Consider the following 23,315-nt stretch of genomic DNA (forward strand, 5'->3'; position numbering starts at 1 on the left):
GCCTGAAGGTGGTGCTTGGTTTTTGAGGTCCCATTCGTGGCTAGGCTCCCAAAAAGTCTCACATGTGGTATCCCCACACTCAGGAGAAGCAGCAGAATGTATTTTGGGGTGTAATTCCACACATAACCATGCCATGTTTGAACAATTTATCATTTAGTGACAACTGTGTTAAAAAAAAAAAATGTATTTTTCCTGAAACTTGTGGCAAAATATCAAATATTCCATGGACACAACATGCCCTCAGCAAAAAGCTTGAAGTGTCTTTTATTCAAAATTGGGTCATTTGTGGGGGTTTTGTGCTATCTTGACATTTCAGGGCCTCTGAAACTGTGATAGGTAGTGAGGAAGTGAAAATCACCATTTTACGCCCTTAGAAAGCCTGAAAGCGGTGATTGGTTTTCGGGGTCCTGTACACGGCTAGGCTCCCAAAAAGTCTCACACATGTGGTATCCCCGTACTCAGGAGAAGCAGCAGAGTGTATTTTGGGGTGTAATTCCACATATAACCATGCCATGTTTGAACAATATATCATTTAGTGACAACTTTGTGCAAAAAAAAAAAGTGTAATTTTCCCAAAACTTGTGGCAAAATATAAAATATTCCATGGACTCACATGCCTATCAGTAAATAGCTTGGGGTGTCTACTTTCCAAAAGGGGTAATTTGGGGGGGGGGGGGTTTGAACTGTCCTGGCATTTTATGCACAACATTTAGAATCTTATGTCACACACTCTTCTAACCACTTGAAGACGAAGCCCTTTCTGACACTTTTTGTTTACATGAAAATTTGATATATATTTTTTTTGGGAAAATTACTTTGAACCCCCAAACATTATATATATATATATATATATATATATATATATATATATATATATATATATATATATATATATATATAATTTTAAAGCAAGTCCCTACAGATTAAAATGGTGGGTGTTACAATTTTTTTTCACACGGTATTTGCGCAGCGATTTTGCAAACACAATTTTTTGGGGAAAAACGCACTTTTTTTTTAATTTTAATGCACTAAAACACACTATATTGCCCAAATGTTTGATGAAATAAAGCTGATCTTATGCAGAGTACATGGATACCAAACGCGACATGCTTTAAAATTGCAGTGGGGACAAGCTACATACATTTTTAAAAGCCTTTACAGGTTACCACTTTAGATTTACAGAGATCTACTGCTAAAATTACTGTCCTCGATCTGACCTTCGCTATGATACCTCTCACATGCATGGTGCAATTTCTGTTTACATATCACACCAGACCGATACTTGCGTTCACCTTTGCGCGTGAGCACAGGGGTGCTTTTTTTTTTTTTTTTTGAAAAAAATGGGGTCTAGACCCTAGATCTCTCCTCTGCCCTCAAAGCATCTGACCACACCAAGATCGGTGTGATAAAATGCTTTCCCAAATTCCCAATGGCGCTGTTTATATCCGGTGAAACTTAAGTCATGAAATGCTCGTAGCTTCCAGTTTCTTAGGCCATAGAGATGATTGGAGCTGTTCTGGTCTCTGATCAGCTCTATGGTCAACTGGCGGAACCTCCGGCTGCATTCTCGGGTACCCTCCCACTGCTTGTAAGGAGGGGGGGACATTCCCTCCCATTGCTTGTAAAAGCAGTCTAGAGGCAAATTAGCCGCTAGGATGGCTTTTACATGAAAGCCGATGGCTGGCTGAAAAGAATGATACCAAGATGATACCTAAACCTGCAGGCATCATTCTGGTATAACCACTCAGTCCAGCAACATACCAGTACGTTGCTGGTCCTTTTTGGGCATACATTGTAATGTTCTTTTTTTCATGCAGCCTGTGGGCTGAACAAAAAAAAGATTGATCGGTGGGTATGCCCACCATTAGAATACCGCCCTTCATCCACCCACTTCTACTGATGGGCATACATGCACCATTTATTTTTTATTTTTTTTTTAACTGTGGTGGTGAAATCACCTCCTACAGCGCTGGAGTCGCTGATCTACGTATCGTTTGAGCAAACGCTGTTGCTGTCAAGATAAATAAATCAGTGCTGCAGTTGAATGGCGGTACCTGAAAACAAAAAAATGGTTAACAATAAAACACAGTAAACTATAAAAGAATTGCATACTTGAAAAGCAAACATGATAAAAAATAGTAAAAATAAGACATTGCATTGTAGAATACAGTAAAAAAAGAGCAGAACAATAAAGAGAGAATAGAGAGAGGACAATAAAACGACAACTATTTGTTTTTTCTTAATATAAATATATATCTATATATCTATATATAGATATATATATATCTATATAGATATATATATACATATATAATATATTTTTTACACTTTTATTTGTAACTTTAACGGTTGTAGCGGTTGTAACGGTTCGGCATCTTTGGAGACTCTGTGAAAGTGTGTCCTAGTCTGTGCAGTGCTGTACCCTACGCTAATACTCCACTAGTGTGTGGTAGCTTTAAAAACATTCACCGATGCAAAGACCAGGATGGTCAGGACAGTAGGGACAATAAAAGCGGGTGACACGCCTATATCTGTGCTTTCTACAGACACATTTTCTTTGGGGGGCTCGTTGGGTAGGGGTACCAGGGAGGACATACGGAAAATGCCTCTCATGCAGTTGGCTTACTGCATTTGCGTTGGGAAGGTGGGGGACAGCACTGTCTGGAAACAGGCTGTAACGATCTCTTCTTGGAATTTAAGGAAGGATCCAGTTCGTCCTGACGCTTTGTTTAGCACATAAGCGTTCAGCAGAGCCAATTGGAAAAAGTATACAGACACTTTTTTTTGTACCAGCGTCTGGCCTTACGGGCAGCTAGGCACGGCGCCAACAACTGGTCGTTGAGGTCCACCCCTCCCATATTAAGGTTATATTCGTGGACACAGAGGGGTTTCTCTACAACTCCAGTCGCCATAGGAATTTGGACCGTCGTGTCTGCGTGAAGGGAGGACAGAACGAAAAAACATTCCGATTATCCCTCCACTTCACAGCGAGCAAATTATTACATTTCAAGCAGGCTGTCTTCCCCAGCCTAAGACAGAAATCTACAAGCCGCTGGGGTAAGCCCCGGCGATTAGATCGCACGGTGCCACATGCACCAATTTCATGATCAAACAAGTGACTAAAAAGTGGCACGCTCATGTAATGTCCACATACAACTGGTACCGCTGTCCAAATAAGGGTGACACCAAGTCCCACACAATCTTACCAGCATTCCCTATGTAGTCTGGGCAGTTTTCCGGCTCTACGCAACTATCTCTTCCTTCATAAACCAAAAAACTATATGTATAGCCTGTTGCCCTGTCACAGAGCTTATACATCTTGACCCCATATCTGGCACACTTGCTGGGAAGATACTGTTTGAAAGACACGCGGCCAGAAAACTTAATCAGGGACTCATCAACGCAGACAACTTAATCGGGAGTAAACAAGGCTGCAAACTGTTGAAGTGGTTTACGAGGGGCCGAATTTTGTGGAGCCGATCGTATCCAGGGTCACCCCGAGGACGACAGAGTTCATTATCATTAAAGTGCATGAACCGCAAGATCTGCTCGTATCGTGCCCTGGCCATGGAGGCAGAGAACACGGGCATATGGTGAATTGGGTCAGTGGACCAATATGAGCTCAACTCACTTTTTAGTTATGAGGAGGTATAGGCCCAGAAAGGTCTTAAATTCGGACACCGTAATAGGTTTCCATTCTCTGGCAAGGATCAAATGGAGATTAGCAGCAATGAATTGACCAGCATACAAATTGCTTTGGTCCACAATAGATCTATAGAGATCTTCTGTAAAAAACAGCGAATAAAAATCAAGTGACGTAAAATCAACTGTTTCCACCTGAATTCCGGGTTGGCCAGTGAATGGGGGAAGTATGGGTGCTGCAGAAGTGGTGGGCTCCCAATTCGGATTGGCAAATGCAGCAGGAAGGGCACTATGGGCTCGACGGGCCTGTCTGTCTTCTTGGTGGCTGCGGGACACTAGTTGTGCTAGCCACCTCACCAACTTGAACTGCAATTATGGGACACACCATGTCACCACACGATACTGCAGTGCTGGTTTGACTACAACCAGGGTGTACTAGGCCGCTGGTGCTTGCCAGTTCACCAGAAGCATGAGCGGCACTAGTACTGGCTCTCTGCTCCATACGAGAGCCCTGCTATTCTTGCACCTCAACAGCAGAACGTGGTCAGATACGCCTGACCTTGGCAGGCACGGTTACCTTGTCGTCAGAGCTATCTGTCAGGGTGCCACTGCTGTCTACAGGATTGTATTCTGAGCTTGAATCTGACAGATGGGTGACTTCCCCTTCACTATCTGTCATGCTCCGAAACGTGTAGGCCTCTTCACTAGTGTAACTTCAATTTGACATTTTGGTCTCTAAATTTACTGGTACAGTGAGTAGTATAAACTGTCAGCGTTCGCAGGGATCAGGCCTGACTCTGTGAACGCTGCAGTTATGTGTGTTGTGTTTTTGTAAGTGACAGTGATTGATACTGCACTTGGGTGGGCTGGGTGGAGGGGCTAAACGCAGGTGCTAGCAGGTATCTGGGCTAATTCCGCTAACGCTGCATTTTTGGGAACTCTAAACTATTGGGGATGCTAATATAGTTCTGATCAGATCAAAGATATCAATCCGTTCAGACACTATACTACTAAGGGAGGTGTATGGTGCGTGGGTGTTAGCGCTACTGGCACTAATCTGACGCTGCCTGGGGCGACGCAGACCCTGACTGATGCTAAAACCAATATCACCCGCCGGGCGATCAGGGGGTTAAACCTTTATTGGGTAATATACGGCGGGTGCCCTGACGCTATAAAAAACAAACTAACCAGCATCCCCCGGAACACTAATACGGTGATCACTGGTGACGGGGGTGAAAGGGTTAACTAGGGGGCAATCAGGGGGTTAAAACCTTTATTGGTTAATATATGGGGGTACCTGACGCTATAAAAACCTGACGGTGAAACTAATCAACTAACTGGCTAACTAGTATCACCTGTGACACAAATACGACGATCATAAAAAAGACTTATTAGTGATACTGGCGACGGGGTGAAAGGGTAACTGGGGGGCGGTCAAGGGGTTAAACCTTTATTAGGGGAGTACCCTAGACCTACCTGGGCCTACTACTAACTGCCCTAACACTTATTATAGTCACAAATGACACCAATGCAGTGATCAGTGAAAAATCGGAAAACTTGGTGACGCAGTGACAGGAAGTTAACTGGGGGGGGGGGGTGAGAAGTGTACCTATGCGAACTGGTGTTAGTGTAGTGTTGTGCATCTCACATTTAGACATCTTCTCGCCTCTCACTGGAATCGAAAGGACTCCACGAGGAGAGATGACATCACTTCCCCTGTCTGTGTTTACACTTACACAGGCAGGGGAAGGATTTCATTTGTCAGAACCGATCAGCAGGTCCAAGCCATAAATCATTGGCCTGGACCTGAGAATTGATCGGTTCTCTAGTTATGCTGGGAACTCCCCCCCCCCCCCCCCTTACCTGCGGTGGTCGGATTCGTTAGAGAACTGACCACAGTGTGCTCTCCTGCTTAGTGTGGTCATTTTTTAATATGAAAGCAAGGGGACTAGCAGGAACACCAGAGATTTCACATAAAGAAAGCAATACAAAGAGAACAGGATACTTTTTCATACAAGTACATGGTGCAGCAGGCACATATCAAGAATATGAAGTGTTGGGGTAACAAGTGTTTAAGTAACTGGGAACATGCCATTATTTCAGGACGGGTCCCTAATCCTTTGGATGCTCCTATACCCGCCACAGAGAGAAAGGAGTAATGGGTGACCACACCATTGGTGCTGGGTTTGGTGATCATACAGCTTATGCATACACTTGAGCCTACGGTAAGTTATAATAATGTCCTGAGTGCGATAACTGCATGTCTGACACACAAGAACTGACAGTTGTGTTTTATGATCTACGTTCGATCTCTTCTCCATTCACTAGTAAGCTGTGGAATGCGTTGAGTGAAACCTGCCCTGTGTCATTGTGGAACTAGCACCTGAACAAGCTCTTGACATACTATACTGTCTGTAATAATAATTGTAACCATTTTGTGTTGTGGTAGCTAGACAGTGGGTGAGGGCTTAAAATATAGTTTTATGCTGATGTAGAACTATGAAGTTAGTGAGACCCCATCTTTTTTATGGGTTTTTATATATTTGCTACTGTTAATGATTGTTAAAATTTTACTATTGCGCCATAAAAAAAAATCACATTTATTTTTTAATGTATTACATTTTATTTGATATATTACATAGACAACTGGTACATTTTCAAATTGCTGAAAACAAATGAAATGAGAGACGTAATCTAATTTCAAAACACCTCTATTATAGCTGGCCCAACAATGTTCTTCCGGTCATCCAATACAGAGCAAGAGGCAGAAGTCTGGGAACAGAAAAAAGACATCCTCCTAGAGGTAACTTACAACAATGAGAAATTCTAGCGTTGTTTTAAAAACATTTTAAGGAGTCTACATATTTTCTGAAAGGTGTAGGTAGAAGATGCTGAATATAGACATAGTTTGATAATGCTGGCAGCATCTGATCAATAAAGTAGAGTGCAATATGTTTGGTTGGGCAGCTCTTTTTGAAGAGCATCAAAAAGGGCTTGGATAGGATATTGGACACCAGTAACCGAGAGCCCTAAATATTTATTTTACCATAAAAGAAAAGCCAACCCAACCCCCTTATTGGGGCTCCAGGCTGAGTGAAATAGGATAATGGACTTAATGCTGTTAGAAGTTCTGGGAATTTGTTGTGTCCACTTTGCAGACAAATCATAGGCCTTACAAAGGGGAATCACGTTTCCATGTTAATTTGTTTTCACTAAGGTGTTCGTTTATGAAACTGAACAGCGGTGATTCCGAGGATCGCCACTGATCACAGTCCATAAACGGTTTATGAAACAGAGATAATCGGGGAGAACAAGTTTGAAGTGTGATCTCTGCACACTGAGAATCCTCATTGACTGACACAGAAACGGACAGTTTATGAAGCTGCAATCTGAGCGCTTCACTGGCTATCTGTGTCAGAATTCATCCTCCCCAATTCACCAGCTCAAAGGTGGAGAATCGGGGAGTGAAGACAGAATCCTGGGGGATCTGAGGGGGGAGAAGGAAGATTATTAACTTCCTTCTATCTCGATCAGACCCCCCAACACAGTATATATATTTAAAAAAAAAAAAAAAATATATATATATATATATATATATATATATATATATATATATATAATATTTTTTTTATTTATTTATATTGTAGAGGGACTATTTATTTGTGCGTGTACTGAGCAGTGATAATTGACATCTCGGTGTTTCAGTGAATTTCTGGTACTGTAATCTCGTAAAGTCTCTTGAGATTCCAGGGGCAGTTCTCCACTGTTTGAAGCTTTGTAGATCACTTCACTCCTCCAAAGGAGAAATGATCTACAACGCTTCATAAACTGGCATCCAGAGGTGAACGATCTCCTCTGAGAATACCGGAGAAAGAAACAGTGAAATTTATTTACTGCTTCATAAACGGACACCTAATACAGTTTCTATAAATCACCTAATCACCTAATTTGTGTGAAATGTGAGGAGTTTTCACAGCCTAAAATTGACAATCTAGGTCTCAAATTTACTACTTTACATCTGACTTGCAAGGCTGTATGGGCATAGACCCTGGTTTATGGGCTGGTACCTTCAGGTGATTGGACACTGGCAGTTTTTTGAGGGCATACCCCTTGGGTGTCCCCCCTATAATCCTACACCAATCCATGAGTCCTTAGTTATTTGTCTATGTCCTAAGGTTATGGACCTCTTTTTCCCCTTAGAGAGAAATCACTCGTAGCCTAACTAGTTGCAATGATTCCAGATTGGTGCAGCCTAGGTAGAACTTTAGGAATCATCATATCCTGGATGACCTGAAATGTTGCTTTAGGCACTGGAAACTGATCTGAGGTGAGGAAGGCATGGGCACTTACCTTGGCACTTTGTGCAATGTGTGTACTTAGTTGAAGGCTGCTATACATGTCCAGGGCCATGGTCCATCCCTATGGAACCCAGACCCTGAAGAGCCCTCCGGGGGTTACTTGCCCACAGTGATGGGTGAATCCTGGACCCTATAGAGAAACAATGTGGACAGCCAAGACAAGGTCACCCTATATCTCTGACCACCACTGTACCCCCCACAATTCTTAATAATATTGTCAGAATGCTTATACTGAAATGTTAAAACAGTATTGTATTTATGAAATTATGCAAAATCTGTGTTTTTAGGAGATTTTCCATTTTTTCACAAAACAAACAAATTAATTCTAGTTTGTTTATCCATGCTATTTTGCAGACAAGTGATAACGATATGCTAAAAATATATGTTAACTAAAATTCAGTGTAAAATATCAGGTATATTTGGTGATAATACAAATATTGATATACTTTTAAATATCAAAGATATATGATGATGCAGATGATAATCACATTTCTACAAAGCTCTTATTACAAAATACCATATGAATGATTACTTGGTAACTTAGTAATTGGCTTTCTGTAGCTCCACGGACTTAAACAACTAGGTGTTGGCTTTGAGACTTGTGACTTCTTCTCAAAACAAAAAGACCTACAAACGTTCTCTTTAAAAATGCACGGACAAAATGTTATACTATGCACATAGCTTGATGATTTAATCAAGATTATTTTTAAATTTAGAATGAATCTATTTTTAAACACATACCACGACAACAGACTTTGGTCTTAGCTTCGTAGTAGAGACAGACAAAAATGTTTATGTCTCTTAATATTTGGAATATAATTATATCATGCTGCAGGTAGAAATAACACAACTCCAAATTGCTAGGCCACAATATTAAATGGTTCAGTTTTGTATATGTCAAAACGATTCAATTGCCAACAGGTAAAATAAACAGACTAATACTTTACCAGGGCTTAAGATCTCTGTTTTGAGAAGCATTAAGTTAGAGTCCCAAAGGACTTCTTCCAAGATTCCTACATCTCTGCGCTATCAAGATCTCAACACCCTCTCGCCTTCCAAGATTCTTTCAGTCTGCTCCAAGCTTCCTCCTATCTCCTCTCTGCTATGTGTAACCACTTTTATCCCACCCAAAAAGTGTGTCGTTACTATGTAATTGATGATGTAAAATGACGGGTTGTTTCCATGTAACTATGACAACCTCGTCTGTGCGGCCATCTTGGACTCCTAATATTTTCAACACCAGGGGCAGTATAGTATTAGAATTGATTTTTAATTTGTCAGAAATTAATCTTCATGTAACCTTTAACTTTAGACTTGGCAGAAAACCATGAACATCTAGAACCATCTAAAATCTGTCATTCTCTGTAGCCATGTTGGCTCCTCTTGAAATATGTGTTTGAGAAAATATCCCCACACAATTAACTCGTGTTCTACATACCATGAGACTCAGATCATTGGAATTTGACCCCATGTATTATTTCACAAATACAGCTATACTTTCAAACTTTTCATAGCATCCCATATTTGTAACCCTTATTATAATAATATTAATGGGTTTTATGAATATTCATACAATACATTATGAAAGAAAACTTATTAAAATACATAAACCAATACATGTAAAATTATTTGCTTAATTATCCCTTTCCCGCCAAGCATACACAGATGTGCGGCCTCGGCTTTCAGGGGTTGTACCGGGATGATGCCCGCAGCTGCAGGCTGCACCGTTTTTTAGAGCCGGTGATCCGTCCCCCCCTCCCGCCGCTCTGAACGGGGCTCCCGTCCAACCGGGAGGCCCGATCATCGATCCGCCTCTTCCGTCGGCTAGGGACAGACTGGCACAAAGCCGGAAACGGCTTCGTTCCAGTCTCCTGATTGTAAACACGGAAGTGACATCACTTCCTGTTTACTTGGCTGCCAATGGTGCCTGTTTTAAAAAAAAATACAGTATTCAGAATCGCCGAAAATGGCGACCTGAATACTTTGAAGTGTAAAGGAGGGATCGGGGGTCTTTTAGACTCTTTTTAGACCCCCGATCCCTCCATAAAGAGTACCTGTCACCACTTATTACTGTCACAAGGGATGTTTACATTCCTTGTGACCGCAATAAAAGTGATTAACATTTTTTTTTTAAACACAATGTAATAACCTAAAAATAAATAAAATAAGAAAAAAAAATGTTTTAAAGCGCTCGCGCAGCAAAGAAAACATATATGGAAGTCGCGCCCACATATGTAAGCGGTGTTCACATCACACATGTGAGGTATCAGCATGATCGTCGGAGCAAGAGCAATAATTCTAGCACTAGACCTCCTCTGTAACTCTAACCTGGTAACCGTAAAAAAAATTGAATGCGTCGCCTATGGAAATTCTTAGGTACCGTAGTTTGTCGCCATTACATGCAATTCTAAAGCGTGACATGTTTGGTATCTATTTACTCGGCGTAACATCATCTTTCACATTACAAAAAAATTGGGCTAACTTTACTGTTTCGTTTTGTCTTTTTAAAATTCATGAAAGTGTCCCTTTTCCCAAAAAGTTGAGTTTAAAACACCGCTGCACAAATACTGTGTGACATAAAATATTGCAACAATCACCATTTTATTCTCTAGATTCTCTGCTAAAAAAAATATATAATGTTTAAGGGGCTCTAAGTAATTTTCTAGCAAAATATACGGATTTTAATTTGTAAACACCAAATGTCAGAAATAGGCTTAGTCATGAAAGGGTTATGTATACAACCCTTTATTAGTATATACACTGTTGGCGCTACATAAATCGTGAATAATAATAGTAACTAGCTTATATTTATTTTACTTGAATCTCCTCCATTTCACCATGCCCCTTTGTGTAAAAATCAGCTAAATCTAAAAAGACGGTCCTCATTAAATTAAAAATAGAATGGGCAATTTGACGATTGGGTAAATCCATAAAATAATTGTATCCCTCAAAATCATTGCTAAGCTGTATCCAGTGATAAAAAGTGGTTTACTGTATTAGACCCTGCCATCTCCATCTTAACCACTTCAATACCAGGCACTTAGACACCTTCCCGCCCAGGCCAATTTTCAGCTTTCAGCGCTGTCGCAATTTGAATGACAATTGCGTGGTCATGCTACACTGTACCCAAACAAATTTTTTATCATTTTGTTCCCACAAATAGAGCTTTCTTTTGGTGGTATTTGATCACCTCTGCGTTTTTTTTTTTTTTTTTTTTTTTCGCAACAAATAAAAAAAGACCGAAAATTTCGGAAAAAAAAAGTTTTTTTCTTTGTTTCTGTTAAAATTTTTTGTTAATAAGTATGTTTACTCCTTCACTGACGGGCACTGATATGGCTGCACTGACGGGCACTGATACAGCAGCACTGATGGGCACAGATGAGGTGGCACTGATAGGCGGCACTGATGGGCACTGATTGGTGGCACTGGTATGCGGCACCGATGGGCACTCATAGGTGGCACCGGTGGGCACTCATAGGTGGCACCGGTGGGCACTCATAGGTGGCACCAGTGGGCACTCCTAGGTGGCACCGGTGGGCACTCCTAGGTGGCACCGGTGGGCACTCCTAGGTGGCACCGGTGGGCACTCCTAGGTGGCATTGATTTGTACATATGGGTGGCACTGATGTATGGCACTGATGGGCACTGATAGGTGGGCACTGACAGGTGGCACCGACAGGTGGCACTGATAAAACATATTGGGGGCATTGATGGACAGATCTGGAACATAATGGTGCCAATCAGTGCCCATTTGTGGGCACTGATTGGCACAGATTGGGCACATGTGGATGGCCATGGGGTACATACCTGGCCATCCACATGTTGCCCCTTCCCTGGTGGTCCTAGTGGCGATCCCTGGTGGTCCAGTGTGGTGATCTGAGGGGGGGCTGCGCTGATAAACAATCAGTGCAGACCCCCCCCTGTCAGGAGAACCACCGATCGGCTCTCCTCTACTCGCGTCTGTCAGACGCGAGTGAGGAAAAGCCGATCAACGGCTCTTTCCATTGACAGCGTGATCAGCCGTGATTGGACACGGCTGATCACGTGGTAAAGAGCCTCCGCCGGAGGCTATCTGTTACAGTTTGCAAATCTCTGGGTCACAGACATTCCAGACCTGTGGGTTCAATTAGTGGTTTCAAAAGTGGTATAAAATAAAAGTTCAAAACTCTACCACTTACTACTTTCTTCTCTCAAATCTGCCCAAGGACAGTCAGATTTGCAGCATTCCCTGAACCATCTCTTGTCCCAAGTTGTCGTGCTAATACCTCTAGAGGACAGATTCCTTGCATTTCCTGCAGCCCTTGTAAAAGCTTGGGGCATTCAGGTCATGGGATATCTAGGCGACCTTCTTTTGAAGGACTCCTCTCGCATCCAGCTATCTGCAGTCGCCCACCAGACAGTTCAAATTCTTTGAGCTTTTGGTTGGTTGATCAGCATAGCCCAACAAAAGTTTTCCTTTCAGAGAAAACTGCTTTCTCAGAATTCATAGTTGGTACACAAGAGACAACCCTCTATGAGATTCTCTGAGTCTCATGATGTCTTCCTTTTGAGGCTGTCCCATTTGTACAATTTTATTTAAGACCACTAAAACACAACATCTTGGCATGGAACAAGCATGCTCCTTCTCTCTACCTACCCATTCCCCAATTCAGACAAGCAAGGAATTCTGTAGCTCGATGGATCTCTAGCCCAGTCTTGTCAATAGGGTTGTCGTTTGTGCCATACCACTGGAAAGTGAAAAGGACAGATGCCAGTCTTTCAGGCCTAGAAGAATTGTTACAGTCCCTCATGGTTCAGGGAATATGGTCATCGGACAAATCCAAGCTTCCCATCAAAATCCTGCTGCTCAGAGCGATAAAGATGATTCTGCATCACTGAACCCTTCTTCAACCAGGAATGCCCAATTGGGGTTCAGTCAGGACCATGACATGGTTGTGGCCTATATCAGTCACCAAGGGGACACCAGGAATCATGCAGCCTTGAAGGAAGCAAGCCAGATCGTCTCATGGACAGAGGACCAATGTCCAGCAATCTATGCTGTCCATATCCCAGGAGTGGACTACAGAAAGGTGGATTACCTCAGCTGTCACTAAGTGGACCAAGGAGAATGGGCCCTTCAACCCAATATCTTCAACTTGATGTCTGCGTTGAGGGACCCTGGACGTGGCTATCCTGGCCTCCAGATTTCAACAGATTACCTCTCGTAATGGATGAGTGTGATTTTCTCTTCTGCTCCAAGCTGAATTATCCCACACTGCCTCAAGCGCCACGTGCAAACACTATACTGAGCTGCCCGCATTCCAAACACATGAAGGAAAAAAGCAGTCGGCCACAATCCAATGCCATCACGTCGATCCCAGTTAACCACTTAACAACCGGCCCATAGCTGAATGACGGCTACAGGGCAGTTTCTTAACCCTGGGAGGGCGTACAGTGATGTCCTCCCAGAATTCCGCTCTCGCGCGCATCCGAGAACATCCGTGACCGCCGGTTCCTCTCCTCCCCTCTGTGTACCGATCAGTACAGTGTGGAAGGTGAGGGGGAGGGAATGGATGGTAGCAGCGCTGTGGGCTGGATCTGTAGTGCCCACAGCGCTGCTCTGTGACATCCAGCCATCCATCCATCCATCCATGCTCAGCCATCCCTCAATGCCCTGCAATACTCTGCAATACCCCACAATACTGTGCAATGCTCTGCAATACTCTGCAATGCTCTGCAATACTCTGCAAAGCTCTGCAATACCCCACCTGTATAGGACCTGTCATGCCATATTCCTATTACAAGGGATGTTTACATTCCTTGTAATAGGAATAAAAGTGATCATTTTATTTTTTATTTTTTTTTTTTTTAAAAGCATCAAACTAAAATAAAGTAAAATGAACAATAAAAAAAAAAAAAAATTAAGGCCCCGCTGTTCCCATGTGCTTGCATGCAAAAGCGAACGCATACGCAAGTCCCGCCCACATATAAAAACCGTGTTCAAACCACACATGTGAGGTATCGCTGTGATCGGTAGAGCGAAAGCATTAATTTTGGCCCTAGACCTTCTCTGTAACTCAAAACATGTAACCAGTAAAAATTTTTAAAGCGTCGTCTATGGGGATTTTTAACCACTTCAAGACTAGCCTCGTTTTGGATTTTAGGTGTTTACAAGTTTAAAACAGGTTTTTTTGCTAGAAAATTACTTAGAACCCCCAAACATTATATATGGTATTTTTTCTAACATCCTAGAGAATACAATAGCGGTCATTGCAATACTTTTTTTTGCACCGTATTTGCGCAGCGGTCTTCTAAGCGCACTTTTTTTGGAAAAAATTCACTTTTTTGAAAAAAAAAAATAAGACAACAGTAAAGTTAGCCCAATTTTTTTTTATATTGTGAAATATAATGTTATGCCAAGTAAATTGATACCCATCATGTCACGCTTCAAAATTGCGCCCGCTCGTGGAATAGCGTCAAACTTTTACCCTTAAAAATCTCCATAGGCGACGTTTAAAAAATTCTACAGATTGCATGTTTTGCGTTACAGAGGAGGTCTAGGGCTAGAATTATTGCTCTCACTCTACTGGTCGCGGCGATACCTCACATGTGTGGTTTGACCACCGTTTTTATATGCGGGCGCTTCTCACGTATGCGTTCGCTTCTGCGCGCGAGCTCGTCAGGACAGGGCGCTTTAAAAATTTTTTTTTTTTTTTTTTTTTTATTTATTTTATTTTATTTTTCACTGTTTTTAAAAAAAAAAAATTTGGATCGCTTTTATTCCTATTACAAGGAATGTAAACATCCCTTGTAATAGAAAAAAGCATGACAGGTCCTCTTAAATATGAGATCTGGGGTCAAAAAGTCCTCAGATCTCATATTTAGACTAAAATGCAAAAAAAAAAAAAAAAGTCGTTTAAAAAAATGACACAAAAAAAATTGTGCCTTTAAGAGAAGTGGGCGGAGCCGTCGTAATGACGTCGCTCCGGCCGTCACATGGTATGGAGACGGGTGGGCGCCATCTTGGCCTCACTCGTCTCCATACCTAAGCAGGGAAAGGACCCGATCGCCTCCGCCGCTACCGACGGCTCCGGTAAGCGGCGGAGGGTGCGGGAGAGCGGCGGGAGGGGGGGTGGCACCTCTCCCGCCGCTGATAACGGTGATCTCGCGGCGAACCCACCGCAGAGACCACCATTATCGTGTACGGAACCGCCCGCTGAAAAGATGGATACCTCGGTTGTGGCAGCAGCTGCTGCCGTTACCGAGATATCCATCTTCAAAAAAATGACGTATATATACAGTGGGCGGTCCGGAAGTGGTTAAGTAGCGAAGTTTGGCGCCATTCCACAAGTGTGTGCGATTTTGAAAGGTGACATGTTGGGTATCTATTTACTCAGCAAAACTTCATCTTTCACATTATGCAAAAACATTTGGCTAACTTTACTGTGTTTTTTTTTTTTTTTTTTTTTTTTTTTTTTTAAAGCACAACATTTTTTTTTTTAAACGCATTCGAAAAATTGCTGCGCAAATACTGTGCGAGATAAAAAGTTGTAACAACTGCCATTGTATTCTCTAGGTTCTTTGTTAAAAAAAAATATAATGTTTTGGGGTTCTATGGAATTTTCTAGCAAATTATGATTTTTACATGCAGGAGAGAAGGGTGCTCCAGAACGCCTGAAGGTGCTCCCTGCATGTTGGGCCGCTGTATGTGGTCACGCTGTGTAAAAGTCTCACACATGTGGTATCGCCATACTCGGGAGTAATAGCAGAATGCAAGAGACTTTTGTGAGACTTTTACACAGCAGAATGTATTTTGGGGTGTAATTTGTGGTATGCATATGCTGTGTGAGAGAAATAACCTGCTAATATGACAATTTTGTGAAAAAAAGAAAAAAAAAAATCTTGATTTTTCAAAGAATTGTGGGAAAAAATGACAACTTCAAAAAACTTACCATGCATCTTTCTAAATACCTTGGAATGTCTTCTTTCCAAAAAGGGCTCATTTGGGGGGTATTTGTACTTTTCTGGCTTGTTAGGGTCTCAAGAAATTAGATGGGCCGTCAGATGTGATCAATTTTCAGATATTGGCACCATAGCTTTTGGACTCTAACTTTCACAAAGACCAAATAATAGCCACCGATTTGGGTTATTTTTACCAAAGATATGTAGCGGTATAAATTTTGGCCAAAATATATGAAGAAAAATTCCTACCCATTCCCCAATTCAGACAAGCAAGGAATTCTGTAGCTCGATGGATCTCTAGCCCAGTCTTGTCAATAGGGTTGTCGTTTGTGCCATACCACTGGAAAGTGAAAAGGACAGATGCCAGTCTTTTAGATAGGCCGTCAGATGTGATCAATTTTCAGATATTGGCACCATAGCTTTTGGACTCTAACTTTCACAAAGACCAAATAATAGCCACCGATTTGGGTTCTTTTTACCAAAGATATGTAGCGGTATAAATTTTGGCCAAAATATATGAAGAAAAATTACTAATTTGCAAAATTTTATAACCGAAACGAATAAAAATGTATTTTTTTTTTTACAGATTTTTCGTTTTTTTTTTTTTTTTCTTTTATAGCACAAAAAGTAAAGAACCCAGCGGTGATTAAATACCACCAAAAGAAAGCTTTATTTGTGTGACAAAAAATTCATATAGATACAGTGTTGCATGACTAATTGTCATTCAAAATGTGAGAGCACTGAAAGCTGAAAATTGGTCTGGTTATTAAGGGGGTTTAAGTGCCCAGTGGTCAGGAGAGTGTCTCCACTATTGCAAAACCAGATGTCTGGCGTCAACATCCCGGAGATATATAGATAGATATATAGATAGATATATAGATAGATATATAGATAGAGAGAGATAGAGATACAGTGGGGATGGAAAGTATTCAGACCCTGTTAAATTTTTCACTCTTTGTTATATTGCAGCCATTTGGTAAAATCATTTAAGTTCATTTTTTTCCTCATTAATGTACACACAGCACCCCATATTGACAGAAAAACACAGAATTGTTGACATTTTTGCAGATTTATTAAAGAAAAACTGAAATATCACATGGTCCTAAGTAATTCAGACCCTTTGCTGTGACACTCATATATTTAATTCAGGTGCTGTCCATTTCTTCTGATTATCCTTGAGATGGTTCTACACCTTCATTTCAGTCCAGCTGTGTTTGATTATACTGATTGGACTTGATTAGGAAAGCCACACACTTGTCTATATCTATATAAGACCTTACAGCTCACAGTGCATGTCAGAGCAAATGAGAATCATTTGTGGTAAGGCACAAATCTGGCCAAGGTTACAAAAAAAATTCTGCTGCACTTAAGGTTCCTAAGAGCACAGTGGCCTCCATAATCCTTAAATGGAAGACGTTTAGGACGACCAGAACCCTTCCTAGAGCTGGCCGTCTGGCCAAACTGAGCTATCGGGGGAGAAAAGCCTTGGTGAGAGAGGTAAAGAAGAACCCAAAGATCACTGTGGCTGAGCTTCAGAGATGCAGTTGGGAGATGGGAGAAAGTTGTAGAAAGTCAACCATCACTGCAGCCCTCCACCAGTTGGGGCTTTATGGCAGAGTGGCCCGATGGAAGCATCTCTTCAGTGCAAGACACATGAAAGCCCAAAAAAGCTAAAAAAACACCTGAAGGACTCCAAGATGGTGAGAAATAAGATTCTTTGGTCTGATGAGACCAAGATAGAACTTTTTGGCCTTAATTCTAAGCGGTATGTGTGGAGAAAACTGCTCATCACCTGTCCAATACAGTCCCAACAGTGAAGCATAGTGGTGGCAGCATCATGCTGTGGAGGTGTTTATCAGCTGAAGGGACAGGACGACTGGTTGCAATCGAGGGAAAGATGAATGCGGCCAAGTACAAGGATATCCTGGACGAAAACCTTCTCCAGAGTGCTCAGGACCTCAGACTGAGCCGAAGGTTTACCTTCCAACAAGACAATGACCCTAAGCACACAGCTAAAATAACGAAGGAGTGGCTTCACATCAACTCTGTGACTGTTCTTGAATGGCCCAGCTAGAGCCCTGACTTAAACCCAATTGAGCATCTCTGGAGAGACCTAAAAATGGCTGTCCACCAACGTTTACCATCCAACCTGACAGAACTGGAGAGGATCTGCAAGGAGGAATGGCAGAGGATCCCCAAATCCAGGTGTGAAAAACTTGTTGCATCTTTCCCAAAAAGACTCATGGCTGTATTAGATCCTTATTGTAAGGAAAGATGCATGTATTCAACATTTCTATCAATAGAAAAACAACATTGTAATGATGATATAAGCAAGATTCATGCAAGACCTTCATTACTGCTTATTCTCACATGGTACCCACCACCTCAGATGGTCAAGATATTTTATGGCCGTGTTGGTATTAAAAGAAGGTTGAGATATTGCCTTTGCTTGGTTGGAAGAATCAGTGAAGCATCACTGCCTAGGGTCCCACAAAGGCCCCACGGACGTCCCCACAAGAGGTGCTGCTGATGTCCGGACACCAAAGGATCAGATAATACTACCAGTAATAGTGAGGTGATGTTTAAAAATGGAATATATGTGGTATGGATGTATTTCTATTATTGGAGGGTTTGTAACTATTTTCAGCCCAATAGGATGTATAGTATTACTCAAATATCAGCAACTCGGTAATTTATTGTGGTTATTCCATCTCTATTGTCCACCATGGCGGACCTTAACTTTATGCCACTTCTCCAACTGGTACATCTTAAATCCTATGACAAACCATATCTCATGGCACTCATGTCCTATATTAGGAACATTGCAGGCCCTGTATTAAATGTATATACCACCAATACATTTCCGTCTAAATAGGAGGGGATAAAATAAATGACCTTGTATGGTAAAAGTGGGTGTCCGTATGCTGTCCTCCCAGGCATAGCACTTAATATGCATATCCTTTGAGTTAAATCCATGGTGTTCCTACCAGTCCCTCTGCTTTCCTATTAAGAACTGACCACACTAGGCAGGAGAAAACACGTGGTCAGTTCTCTAGCTATGCTGCTCTCCTCCAATGATCTAACATGTCCTGACCCCAACCCCTCCACACAGGAAGATCAGTGTGCTGTTGCTTCTCCTCCCACAGCTCTTATGTAGCTGACAACAGAGGGAATGTGATCACCTAACATATTTATAAAGAAAGGGGATAACCGGTATTTACGATGTTTATACTGTGTATGTATATGTGTGTGTGTGTGTGTGTGTATATATATATATATATATATATATATATATATATATATATATATATATATATATATATAGTATGTGTGTGTGTGTGTATTTTACACAAATGTTTTGCCTTTTATTTCTGTTTTTTGTTTAGAGGGGAGAGGGATTAGATCATGTCAGTTTTTATTACTGTCTCTATCCCCGTTATCGAGATTCACCTATATTTGTCCGGTTTACCATTATCATTGAAAATAAAAGAAAATCACAAATTATGGGTTGTCCATAGGAAAGTAATAGAGGTGAAATCTTCTAATTGGGACAGTAGTTTTGGTGACCTGGGGGTCCCCAAGGAGAACCCCCTAGTTTGCAGCGATTTTCCTCTTACCTGTTTTGCTATGAGACAGGAAGTGAAGGGAAATATCCACAATGGGACACAGATGGCGAAAAAGCAGGGGTAGTAACCCTCCCTTGCTCCATGCAAAATGGGGAAATAAACTCAAAATTGTATCAGATACATACCTTAATTTTCCTTTCCTGACGCCAATCCATGGCAGCATACATTTGATTAGCTCCGCCCCTATTCTCACCCACAGGGCCTGTCCAAATCTATAACAGTCGGACTGAGAGCAACCACCCCCATTCTCCATAAAAATATCAAGTTCAAGGGAGGGTTCGTATGCTACCATGGATTGGCGTCAGGAAAGGAAATCTACAGTAAGTATTTTAATACAATTTTCCAATTTCCTGACGCTAACATGGCAGCATACATATGATAAATCGCTAGCTAAACAGGGAGGGCTAAAATGTATAATCAAACTTTATTACAATGGACATGGAAGCCTGGACCGTCATGTACAAGCCCCTGGATCTTCCCTTTAGTTCCTAGAGGCAGGTGCACTGCGTCAACCAGCCTCCTGCTTTGGAAATGTTTCCATAGGCAAACGCCTGAATTTAGAGATGTAAAAAAGGATCTAGCTGAATGAGCCTGTATCAATTCTGGAGGCTCTTGCCTGGCCGCACTGTTTTTGGATGACCTTGACTCTCCAAGATGACAAGGTTTTGCTGTAGGTTCCTCCTCCGAATTTGCCTGATGGAAACACAAACAGCCTTCCAGAGGATTTTAACTAGGATGCTGCTTGAAGGTAGGCATTTTAGACACTTGGTACATCCAGTGTAGGTTCGGTACTGTCTCTGCTGGAAAGGATGGAACCGCCACTTTGTAAGATGAAAACAGAATCCACCTTGGTGGAACAATGGTGCTCGGGGAGGCATAGGCTCCAAGTGCTTTGAGCCAATACTCTGCCCAAGTTATAGCTTGAAATTAATGAGGGACAATGCCTCTCAAGTGATGTCCCACTGAGGACTGCTTTCTGATGCAAAAAGAGTCCTGGCAAGGAAATCCGGGATCAGAAAAAAAACCTACTAGGGCAAAGTCTCAGGACCAACCTCTTGAAGCATTCCCCTGTCAGCTCACATGCCCATTTCCTCTGGTGAAAGCTGAAATGGTTGAAATTTGAGCCCTTACAGAACTAGGATGAGCCCCAAATCCAGATCCATGTGAGGAAATGATAGCAATTCGGCAACCTCCAGGTTGCGAGGATCAAAATTCTGCTTAGGCTGTGAAACTGTTCCAGACTTCTGAGTAAATAGCATTTTTTGATGCCCTTTCTGGAACCTTGTCAGGATTTAACCATTTCCAGAAGACTGGCCAAATCCTCCAATCCTTCCCCCTCAATTTACAATCTATCATAGGACTGGTTTTGGGGAAACACTGCTGGCTGAAATGCTTGGTCCTGACTAGGGTCCATGGCTAGGGTAAACCCAAGGCCTGCTGGCCAATCGGCATGCTTGCTATCACAGTGAGACCCTCAGACAACAGTCCCCCCTGGAACTTCGTTACCAAAAGCAGTAGAGTAGAGGCATCTGCTAGGTGACTTTCTTGGGTGAGTGAGGGCATCCACTTCCTCCACCAACGGGTGAGGGTAGGAAAGCGAAGCACCTTGTGAATGGATGGTGATGCAAACAGACTCAGCTGTGGGTGGCCCCATACTTGAGTGATATGGGCACGATCTTCCATTTAAAAGCCCATTCTTTGGGAACCAAGTACTGACATCAGTGGTGACAATGGTCCCGAATAATGAACCTACCGGATGGGATCAAGTGAAGGTCCTCTGACATACCCATCACCAGAGGCTGCTGCGCATCTAGGAAGAAGCACTTTGAATTGGCTCAAGTGCTGCCTTCTGCATTGCAAAAAGGAAATTCTTTGGAACATCCAGTGTGCCCAGGGTAGCTTAGGGATGCAAGTCTCCCATCAACCAGACTCCTTTAGGGGATGAAGGGACTGAAAAGGACCATGGCTGTGCATCCTTCAGAAAGGTGCCCTTGCACACCCTTCCTCTTGAAGCTTTCCTTTCTGGCAAAAGATCTTGAGTCCTGGAATGTAGAGTAGATCAAACTAGCAGAAAGAACTCACCGGAGCCTCAACCTCCTATGATGTGGAAGGCTGGACTAACCACTGATTGCTCCTGGAATAGTGCTTAGCGCTGGGATGTACTTGTGTTTGACATTCCAAGGATGTGTGCCACTTTTTGAAACCTAAACACTGTTAAACAGCAATCAAGAGCCGACTGCGAGCGCCATCCCTCAGTACAGCAAACTGAGGACATCCCAGGGTTGAGTGGCAGTGAGTCTCTTGGAATAGTCAAAACTTCTAGTCAGAGGGAAAAACCTGTCGTCATATAGGCACTTATGACCACCCTGCCTGAGGAAAGATTTGTTGACCAAGGACTGGGCTTTAGAGCCCCCTTCATTGTCACTGCATGCAGCACTGCCTTAGGAGAACATTAATAACAAATGCTGCTACTTCCACAAAATCCGACGAGCACTTAAGCTCACTAAGAGCACTAAAAAAATCTGCTTTTTCAGCGATCCATGGGTGACGGAGACTTCCATTCTGGGTTACAACTGTATTGCGCTTGTCACAAAGTACTGAAGTCACTGGCTTACAAACGCCCTCTGCCTCTCGACCTGAATATCTCAGCTATCAGTCAATTAATTGATCGTGGATACAGTTAGCAGAAATGTTATCTTCCCTGGGAACAATAACACTCCTGACAAATTGCATAATGGTAGCGTTTATAGCTTTGCAGTAGGATGCAGTGCTGTAAAGTGTGTTACTGCAATGCATGTTAAGTGCATTAGCGCAATGCAGTTCCATTCTTTCGACCAGAGAATCGGCATTTCCCTCCGGAGTAGGGTATAACTTTGCTGCTGCATACTCATGTAAAATTTCATATCACTACTGCCACTCCTCTTGAATCAGCCACTTCACCTTTCCGTTCATTGGGGAGTATGGAAGAACGTGTCTTGAAAACATGAAGGTATGTTCTGACTTCGAAGGCAGTCATCTGGGTCATCCCATTCCGGGCCTGCTTAACCATCCTAATGAATGACTGTACCCAAGAGGCACTCAAAACCTGCTTAGCCCCTTCAAGGAGAACTGCCAACCTGCTTCTTTTTTTTGTTTTATTAGTTTTTATTAGAAATTAGAAAGTAGTGTACATGGGGTACAATGAGCAGTACAGAGAAGAGTTAGACATGTTGACGAGAGAGCCTCGTAATATACAGAACAATCAGTAACCATATTTGCAGGATTATAAATGCACACTGATATTCAGATACCATCTATAACATAACATATATCGCGGTCCAGGGCACATAACTCTTACCACCTGAACAAAATCGATAACCTTTTCATCATACACTGGTTATATGCGTCGGTATCTTCCCTGTAAGATTCCTTTACTTAACCATAGTACCTTGTGAACACAAAAGGTAAGTGAAAGAAAGAAGATAGAGGAAAAGGTGGGAGTAAGGAAAAAGAAGGGGGGGGGAGGGGTGAGCCCTCCTCGGTCAAATCTCTTTATGCTGTGTAAACAGCTAACATATTACTTGGGTTGAGACAAAATTTCCACGTAAGTGGATGTATATTTAAAGGCAAACCAGCAGGACCATATTTTGTTTACTAGATCAGATTTATTTCTAAGGGAGAAAGTGAGGTCTTCAATATAATACGTACGGTCTACTTCCAGTAGCCATTGGCGTACAATAGGTATGATCGGTTGCTTCCAATATCGTGG

General features: G+C 42.1%; 1 protein-coding gene across 14 annotated transcripts in view; it reads left to right on the forward strand.

The window, feature by feature from the left end:
• The window catches only part of NOL8 (nucleolar protein 8), a 602,139-nt gene that overhangs the window by 457,949 nt on the left and 120,875 nt on the right, over positions 1-23,315 (forward strand). For 12 of the 14 annotated variants that reach the window (XM_073592676.1, XM_073592685.1, XM_073592684.1 and 9 more), the window contains one exon: positions 6,363-6,445. The exons of 1 other annotated variant lie outside the window; for it this stretch is intronic. In XM_073592676.1, the coding sequence (XP_073448777.1) occupies positions 6,363-6,445 (83 nt within the window). Of the gene's footprint in view, positions 1-5,745; positions 5,868-6,362; positions 6,446-23,315 lie in introns of all 14 variants that reach the window. One more of the 14 variants, XR_012235284.1, reaches the window with a different exon arrangement.

Source organism: Aquarana catesbeiana, linkage group LG07 (genome assembly GCF_042186555.1).
Source record: "Aquarana catesbeiana isolate 2022-GZ linkage group LG07, ASM4218655v1, whole genome shotgun sequence".
In the NCBI taxonomy this organism is placed as follows: Eukaryota; Metazoa; Chordata; class Amphibia; order Anura; family Ranidae; genus Aquarana; species Aquarana catesbeiana.